Source organism: Scyliorhinus torazame, chromosome 3 (assembly GCF_047496885.1).
Source record: "Scyliorhinus torazame isolate Kashiwa2021f chromosome 3, sScyTor2.1, whole genome shotgun sequence".
NCBI lineage: Eukaryota > Metazoa > Chordata > Chondrichthyes > Carcharhiniformes > Scyliorhinidae > Scyliorhinus > Scyliorhinus torazame.
The window spans coordinates 80798511-80808073 of record NC_092709.1 but is presented as its reverse complement, the minus strand read 5'-3'; the positions used below and the strand labels follow the sequence as shown (position 1 = coordinate 80808073).

The 9563-nt window shown below is 51.7% G+C and overlaps 1 protein-coding gene across 1 annotated transcript in view; it reads left to right on the top strand.

Moving 5' to 3' along the window:
• Nucleotides 1–507: 507 nt before the first annotated feature.
• lrit3a (info leucine-rich repeat, immunoglobulin-like and transmembrane domains 3a) overlaps nucleotides 508–9563 on the top strand; it is a 47707-nt gene continuing 38651 nt past the window's right edge. Inside the window, exons 1-2 of the mRNA XM_072497832.1 lie at nucleotides 508–773; nucleotides 5170–5639. Coding sequence (XP_072353933.1) covers nucleotides 508–773; nucleotides 5170–5639 — 736 coding nt within the window. The remainder of the gene's footprint in view (nucleotides 774–5169; nucleotides 5640–9563) is intronic.

Here is a 9563-nt window from a genome sequence, read left to right as displayed (position 1 = left end):
CATGCCCCCCCCACCCCGAAACACCCCGCCCAATCGGCAGCCACCCACCGGGGGACCACCCAGGGCAACATCCACGACAGCCACCAGTGACGCAGTGCCAGCCAATGATACCACTGGCAGCAGGGATGGGCGCCAGATCCGGGAGCACCGACGGTGCCGGATACCGATGGGGCAGGGGTGGGGGAGGGACATGGATGGGCGGAACCGCTGTGCTAACTGGGGCCATCATGTCATCCATGGTACCTGGCTGGGCACGGGAGTATGCACCATGATAACATGTTAGCCTTTTACCCCCTGCAGACAGGCGTTTGGCGTTCAACCAGCAATGCTGGCCGCCGTGTAAGATCCCGGACTGGAAGGACCCCGTCGCGGAGAGGTTTAGGGAGACCGTCACCTTGAGGGTCATCGGGAGCCGGTGTGCTCCCCAATACCCCCACGGTGCCAGGTGTGCCATCATCTGGCAGATGTGTTGTGCTGTCTCTCTGCTCAGCCAGAGTCTTCGACGGCATGCCCGGTGCGGCAGGTCGTCTGCGAGATGCCCTGCAGCCGCGTGAGCGGGGACTGCTTGGAGAGGAGGGGGAAGCTGCAACAGCAGAGCAGACAGCAGCAGAGCGGCCAGTAGGGGACCGGGATGCAGAGGAACAGGTTGCAGAGGGGCAGATGGTGGGCGCACAGGCTGGAGTAACAGCAGAGTTGGCAGCAACAGCAGGTCTGGTCCATGGGATGGAGAATGATGACATCCCGATCTGTGATGGGCTCTGGCGCTCCACATTGTATGACAACGTCGGACTCATGCCCATAGTAGCACCTTCCACCTGGGTGAAACCCTGCATGCGAGTTGGCCAGTCCATCACATGGCTCCGTTAAACCCCTGGCGTGGGGGTGCTGGGGATGTTGGAATCCGGGGGGGGGGGGGGGGGGGGGGGGAAGAGGAGGAGGAGGCAGGATGGGGCCACGGTCCTCCCACAGGGCCCGCATTGGTTCCCCGCCCCTGTACCCCCGCCCCGGCCTGCCCAGACCAGTCCACCCCCACACCCATCAGACAGAGCAACTGAGGCAGGTTTTAACGGTGTTTATTGTGCGGAAATATATCCACAGTCTGTGCCCTAACCCCATATAACTAAACTGTAACATGCGCCCGTGCCAACCTAACTGGTGTCTAACTTTCTGGCCTTACTGGCCCTAACACTACGCCTCGGTGGTTCCCCATCCAGTACTGCAGGAGTGGAGGCGGCCTGCTGTGACTCCTGCTCTGCGACAAGGTGTGCATCTCCTGGGGCGACCCGGCCTGGATGAGCCTGGCCACTGGTCGTGGTGCCACCCTGTTCTGCCCGTTGCCCACCAGATGTACCAGGGACAGGAGTGGAGTAGTCCGAGGTGCTGCGGTGTTCCGGCATCTCCCCTGTGGGAGTCACCAGCACGGGCCCCAACACCTTCTCCTCCCTCGGGGTGCCCAATGACCCCCGGGCTACTCCATTGGGTGGGGTGCGAGCAGAGTCATCCCTTGAGGCTCCCCCCCATCACCTGGCAGTGCCAGTACTGGAGGCCTGCTCTGGCCTCGACCAGCGTACGCATGCTCGCGGCCATGGAGCACAGGGAGTGGACCATCGCCGTCTGGGACTGCACCACATCACGCTGCGACTGTGCCACATCAGCCAGTGATTGGGCCACCTCCCTCTGGGCTTGGGCCACCTCCCTCTAGGCCTGGGTCACCTCCCTCTGGGCCTGGGCCACCTCCCTCTGGGCCTGGGCCACCTCCCTCTGGGACTGGGCCACCTCCCTCTGCGACTTACAAGATAATGAATGGCTTAGATAGGGTGGACGTAGGGAAGCTGTTTCCATTAGCAGGGGAGACTGGGACCCGGGGGCACAGCCTTAGAATAAAAGGGAGTCACTTTAGAACAGAGATGAGGAGAAATTTCTTCAGCCAGAGAGTGGTGGGTCTGTGGAATTCATTACCACAGAGGGCGGTGGAGGCCGGGACGTTGAGTGTCTTTAAGACAGAAGTTGATAAATTCTTGATTTCTCAAGGAATTAAGGGCTATGGAGAGAGAGCGGGTAAAATGGAGTTGAAATCAGCCATGATTGAATGGTGGAGTGGACTCGATGGGCCGAATGGCCTTACTTCCTCTCCTATGTCTTATGGTCTTATGGACTAGGCCACGTTGCCCAGTGTCTGCGTAATGCCAGCCAGTGCCTGGGCAATGCCGCCGACGTTCCCAGACATGGCCTTCTGTGACTGGGACATGCTGAGGAGTGCTGCTGCAATCTCCAGGTGGCCCTGGCACATGGCTACCTGTGAGAGGGCAGCCCTAAGCTGGGTCTCGGACCCCGCCTGCACAGAATGCCCCAGGTCTTGGACACACTGATCCATAGCCAAAACCATCGCACCCAATGCCTCCACCGCGGACACCACCCGTGCGATGTCAGGCTGGGTGGCACACATGACCGTCACCACCTCCTGCTCCTGCACGCGGATGGAGTCCTCCACCTGCGCCTGCAGGTGCTGGATGCCCGCCACCATCGCCTCTTGTGGTCCCTGGGTCACTGGCTGCATCTGCACCCTGGTTGGGACTGGATGTTCCAGAAGCCCGGGACCCGTCTGGGTGGCATCTGGTTCCTGGGGCCGACCAGCCCTCCGACCATCTGGCCCCTCAGCTGCTCCTACCTCCACCTGCTGTACCGGATGAGATGAGTAGTGCGCACCAGATAGTGTCCCAGGAGCCTCTTCAGTAATATGCCCAACGAAGGTAGATAGTCTCTGGGATGGTGGAAGGTGTAGGAAACAGCTGTGATGGAAGGTCGGTGTCCCACTCCGACCAGAGCTCCGGATTGTCCTCAGTCTCGGGCGGAGGGCTGGTGTTCGGGCTGCTCTCCCCATCAGTGCTCAGTTGTCTAGGGTGGCACCGGCACTGGCACTGGCTGGGGGGGTGGGGGGGTCTTCGGATGGACCGGCTCCATTTCCAGCAGGTCCTGTAAGACACAAGGTGACATGTATGGTTAGACAGCGGGCCGGGGGGCCTAGGGGGGCAGGGTAGGAAGTGTGAAGGGAATGGGGGGGTGAGGGGTGAGGGAGGTGAGGGGGGGCTGTCCACACATGTGTCAAGGGGATCCGCAACTAAGCAGGGTCTCACTTCCTCGCACGGCGCCGAACACCAACTCGGCGACCTCCCTTTCCTCCAGGCCACCGACCACGCCCAGTGCCCTCTGCTCGGGCATGCTGAGGGTCCGCAGTTCTGGTGGTCCCTCTCCGATCTTCTCCCACTCCTGGCGGTTGTGCACAGCCTTCTTCTGGAGAGGGAGGAGAGGGGGGGGTGGGGGTTGGAAACGCAAACATCAAAACCGTTAGACGTTCCGACGCATGCAGCCCAGGGGTTGGGTGGCCAGGGCACTCGGCCATGACAGCTGGCATGTGGGGCAGGATGGGGGTTCGGCCGTCCCCCGGGGGAGAGGGGCAGGGTTACCGGTGTGTGGTGGGGTGGGGTTAGTGCTAGAGGCATGGAGCGGCCATCTCACCCTGGCTGCCCTGAGGAAGTCATGGAGTTCCTGCCGAACAGCGGCAACTGCTGGCCTTCCTCCCGGGCTGGGGTACAGGGTCATCCTTCTCTCCTCCACGACGTCCAGGAGGGACTCCAGTTCTGCGCCCCTGAACCGTGGTGCTGCTCTCCTTCCAGCCATCGTGTTGACTGGGACGGTGTGTGTGGGGGGAAGGACCGTTTAAGTGCAGCTGTGGCGTGTGAGCCTCATGCGCGCCAATCACGGACCCGGCGAGTCCGGCACTGTCTTGCATGGTATTGATTGAGTTCCATGTGGCGATGGTGCTCGCCCGTTTAAAGTGCCTGAATCGGTGCAGCTGTTGCGCCGTTTTTTCTGTCGCAAAACGTCACTGTTTCCATGCTGGCGTCGGTACTTAGTCTCAAAATCTGAGAATCCAGCCCTTAGTCTCAGAAATGGTGAATCTTGCCCCATTTATTCTGTGTTGTTCGATTCCGGCCTTTGATGACTGTCTGTGTGGAGTCTGCACGTTCTCCCCGTTTCTGAGTGGGTTTCCTCCGGGTGCTCCGGTTTCCTCCCACAGTCCAAAAATGTGCAGGTTATGTGAATTGGCCATGCTAAAAATTATCCGTTGCTTAGGTGGGGATTACGGGGATAGGTTGGGGGAGCGGGCCTACGAAGGGTGCTCTTTCAGAGGGTTGGTGCAGACTCGATGGGCCAAATGGCCTCCTTCTGCACTGTAGGGATTCTATGGTTGTTAATTTTGTTTTATTATATTTTGGATCGTTCTTTCTGTATGCCTGTTCCCCTTTGCTTAATTTCAGTAACTCTTAAATGGGTTTGTTTATTTCTGAAAAATGCTTTACTCTACAGGTCTTCCTGTGAGTCTAAATCGGTGGCCTTCTGAGCTGTGTTGAATTTCTTTTTAATCAGTCATCAAAAATCCTAATTTATAATTCACAAGTGACAGTGGGATGAAAGTGATAATTACATTGAAAAACATTTTTCCTCATGGCAGTAGTAAAATTTTTTTAAATCACATGAACTTTTAAATTACAGATTTAAATTGTTGATGTTATCATTTAGGGGGGCTTAAGCTGAACTTTCCAGTCCTGGTGTTAATAACAGAAGAAGCCACAAATCCTCTAATAGATCTGGGAGCTGCTACATGAATAATGTGTATTAATATTGAGATTAAAGTCCTTTCTCTTTAATAGGTTATTGAACTAGGTTAATTGCAAGTGAAACAACATGGAGGATATTCCAGGAATAAAGAGCCACCAAATACCGGGCAGCACGGTAGCATTGTGGATAGCACAATTGCTTCACAGCTCCAGGGTCCCAGGTTCGATTCCGGCTTGGGTCACTGTCTGTGCGGAGTCTGCACATCCTCCCCGTGTGTGCGTGGGTTTCCTCCGGGTGCTCCGGTTTCCTCCCACAGTCCAAAGATGTGCTGGTTAGGTGGATTGGCCATGATAAATTGCCCTTCGTATCCAAAATTGCCCTTAGTGTTGGGTGGGGTTACTGGGTTATGGGGATAGGGTGGAGGTGTGGACCTTGGGTAGGGTGCACTTTCCAAGAGCTGGTGCAGACTCAATGGGCCGAATGGCCTCCTTCTGCACTGTAAATTCTATGAAATTCTATGAAAATAAACCAAACATTTTCTTTTTTCAGGTCCGTATTGTGCAACGATCCAGATATGTCTGAGGTCCCTGTCAATGTTCCACTGGATACAGTTAAACTTCGTGTTGAAAAGACTGTTGTTCGACAACTTCCACGTGAAGCATTTTATTACCTTGTGGATTTAAGATATCTCTGGTTAACATACAATGCCATCAACACCATTGATCCTCGTAGTTTTTATAACTTAAAAGAACTCCATGAATTGCGCCTTGACGGAAACATGCTGTCTACTTTTCCTTGGAATTCGCTGCTTGAAATGCCAAATCTTCGAACTCTTGACTTGCATAATAACAATCTATCAAACATTCCTGCTAATGCAGCACGATACCTCAGAAATATAACCAATTTAGATGTATCTAGCAATATACTCATCACACTGCCACCTGACTTGTTAGACATCTGGCCTGCTAACCCAAGGTATCAAGAGTTTGACAGAGATCCGATGCAGAGAGTAATCCTAGGTAAGTGCAAGTCAACTCATTCTGCAAAAAGGCAAGAAACAAGAATAATAACATTGCATCTGTAACATAGGAAGGTCTCAAGAATGGTTCACCACAGGCTAGGGAAGGATGCGGAATTGAGCATGAAGATTTTTAAATCAACATGCTGGAATGGAAAGCCAATAGAGTGAATGAATACCTGGGTATTAGATGAAGAGGAGCAGGACATAGAGCAGCAATGGATGTGGCTGCAGGAGTTCTGGAAGAGTTGGAATAGAACAATAATTAAAATAACAATACTGTTATTAATGGACTTTAGTGAACAACAGTCAACAGAGGTTCAGAAAGGAAAGATTGTACTTGGTCACATGCCTTGACTTTTTTGAGAAAGTGGCACCCCAACCTGAATGAATCTGAGAATCTAACTGATTCAGTACTGGGTTTTATTCCAGTAGGATGGCACAGTGGTTAGCACTGCTGCCTCACAGCGCCAGGGACCCGGTTCAATTCCAGCCGGTGTGGAGTCTGTATGTTCTCTCCGTGTCTGCGTGGGTTTCCTCCTGGTGCTCCGGTTTCCTCCCACAACCCAAAGATATGCAGGTTAGGTGGATTGGCCATGCTAAATTGCCACTTAGTGTCCAGGGATGTGCAGGTTAGGTTACAGGTATCGGGCGGAGTGGATCGGTGCAGACTCGATGGGCCAAGGGCCACTTTCTGTACTGTAAGGATTCTATGATATTACCTTATGGTCTTGAAATATTTTATATTATAATAAGAATTTTCTATTGCGTTTCAAAGTGTTTTAGTTAAGTCCAGAACTTGGGTCTTACATCTAATCAAAGCAAATTATGTAGGTATGAGGAGCAAATTGGTTAAGGCAGAAGGGGGAATGACATGAAAAGATATAATAGTAAATACACAATGGCTACTATTAAAGAATTTATAGATCATTTGCAACAAATGTACAAAAGTACAAAAAGGCACAAAAACCCATAGTAAAAGTGGTCCAACCAGTGTTGACAAGAGGAGTTAAACAGAGTATAAGGTCAAAAGGTGAAGCTTATAATGCTGCCAAATAGAGTAATAAACTTGAGGATTAGCAGTTGAAAATTCAGCAAAGAAAGAGTAAAAAAAACTAATAAGGAAAGAGAAAAGAGGAAATAAAAGTAGACCGGCGAGACAAACCAAAAATGTTTCTACAGGCATGTAAATAGGATGAGATTAATGAAAATGAATGTGGGCCCATTAGAAGCAGAGAAATGTGATTTATAATGGGGAATAAGGAAATTACAGAAACAGTTAACAAATACTTTGGGCTGAGTATTTCAGACCTTTCGACAATGGGCTGGGAGACAAGGCAACTAGCAAAATGTGGGGGAAGCTTGCCTTCATTGCTATGTCACATTGCCAGTGACGGGAAATGTAATGGTTCGGATGCCTGCCAGGAGGCTAATTGAGCCACCCATGCCAACCATATAAAGGTGTTGACCTCATAGCATTCAGGTCGATTGGTTTGCCAACAAGCTGAATTGCACATTAATTATTTATTTGTTTACTGATGATACAAAGTTAGATGGGACAGTAATTGCTGAGGAGCATGCAAAGAGCCTGAAGTGAGATCCATAGAAGAATCCAGAGAATCCTTTTTTGAAAAATATATTTGATTCCAAACATAACGTAAAAAATTACACCACAATCCAAAAAAAACAGGGAAAGTACAAACAGTTTGTCATTTTCCCCTTTTTCAAACTTGCCCATCTCAACCCTCCCCCAAAAAGACCCCCCCCCCCCCCACCACCACCATAACCCCCTTCCTTACCCGAGGCAACAAACAAATCTTTAAACACAGATAATTTTAAATCTGAGATAGATTGTTTTTTCTTAAGCAAAAATATTATGGGATATGGGCCATCTGGAGTTAGGTCACAGATCACCCATGAACCCGTTGAATGGCGGGACAGGCTCAAGGGACTGAATGGCCTACTCCTGTTCCTATGTTCCGAAGTTTCAATATAAACAGCATCCATCGCACACAAAATCCCTCCTGTGACCCTCTAAGAGCAAATCTAATTTTCCCCAATTGCAGGAATTCCCTCATGTCCCCCAGCCAACACCTTTGGTGGTGCCGCCGACCTCCACCTTAGCAGAATTTGCCGCTGAGCAATCAGAGAGGCAAAGGCCACGATAACAGCCTTTCCTCTCCTCCAGTAGCACTGGCATCTCCGACAGTCCAAACATCGGCACCAGTGGGCACGGCTCTACCCTCACACCCGTGATCTCCGACAATGTCTCAAAGATCAATGCCCAAAACTCTCCTAGCTTTTGGTGGGACCAGAAGATGTTTATGGGATACTCCGGCCCCCCTGCGCACCTCTTGCATCTAGTCTCCACCTTGGAGTAAAACCCATTCATCTGCACCCTCATCATATGAGCTCTGTGGACCACCTTGAACTGTATCAGGCTAATCCTGGCACACGAGGAAGTTGAGTTCACCTGATACAAAGTTTCACTCCAGGCAAATCCCCCCACCCACATCTCCACCCCCACTTCTTCTCATGCTGTTTGCCCCATTTCCAGTAACCACCCATATATATACGCAATCCTCCCTTCCCCCAACTCATCTTCTGATAACAATCTATCCAGTAGGGTATGACTCGTCAGCTGATGGAATGAAGGGAGCTCCTTTCACGCAAAGTCCTGCATCTGCATGTGTCTGAATTCAGTTCCCCGCAACTCCTCCAACCCTGTGAACCTCCCTTCCATGGGCAAGTCCCTAATCTGCTCAGCCCTCTCCCTACTCCAATGCCTATACATGGCGTCCATCCCTGCTGGTGCAAACCTATGATTCCCACATATCAGGGCCAGCACCGACATACCCCCCCACTCCAAAGTGTTGCCTGAGCTGATTCCAGATGTTAAGGGATGCCACCACCACTGGGCTCGCTGGATACCTGACCGGCGGAAATGTGAGAGGGGCCGTCGCTAAAGCCCTTAAACACGTCCCCACCCACAGGAGGCCTCCTCCATCTGTACCTATTCCAACCCCCACTCTCCTCTCACCACCACCACACCTTTTCCACCCATTCACCGCATTCCAAAACTTGGCAGTGCCAGCCTCCCCGCACGCCGTCCCCTATTCAAGAAAACGCTCCGAATCCTGGGTGTCTTCCCTGCCCACATGAAGGCCGAGGTTAGCTTATCTACCCTCTGAAAAAATGCCTTGGGGAGGAATATCAGGTGGGACTGAAACCGAAACAAAAACTTTAGGAGAATGTTCATGGTTATGGTCTGCACTCTCCCCGCCAAGGACAACGGGAGGGCTTCCTATCTCATTTGATACCCCCTTCACCCTCCCCACCAAACTGGCATGTTTCATTTGCGCTCCATAGCCCAATCATGAGCCACCTGAATCCCCAAAAGGCGAAACTTTGTTTTGGCCAGCTTGAACGGCAGGGCTTCTAAGTTGACACTTCTCTCCTGGACATACACCGGGAATATCTCACGCTTTAGCACATTGATTTTGTACCCTGAAAAGGCGCCAAACTTCCCTAACAGGCCCGTAATCTTCTCCATGCATGCCAGTGGGTCTGAGACATACAGCAACAGGTCATCCACATAGAGCAGCACCGTGTGCTCCCTACATCCCCTTTCAATACCCTTCCATTCCTTTGATGCCCGCAACCTGATAGTCAGAGGCTCAATAGCCAATGCAAACAACAACGGGGAAAGTGGGCATACCTGTCTCAAGCCCCTCTGCAGCCGGAAATATCCTGAGCTCACTGCAATGGTTCTTACCCTCGCTGTGGGGACGGCATACACAATCTCACCCAAGAGATGAACGCAGGCCCAAACCCAAACGACCAGAGGACCACAAACAAGTACCTAATTTCTAAGCCTTCTCTGTGTCCATTGAGATAATAACTTCTGGCACCTTCCGCCCAGATT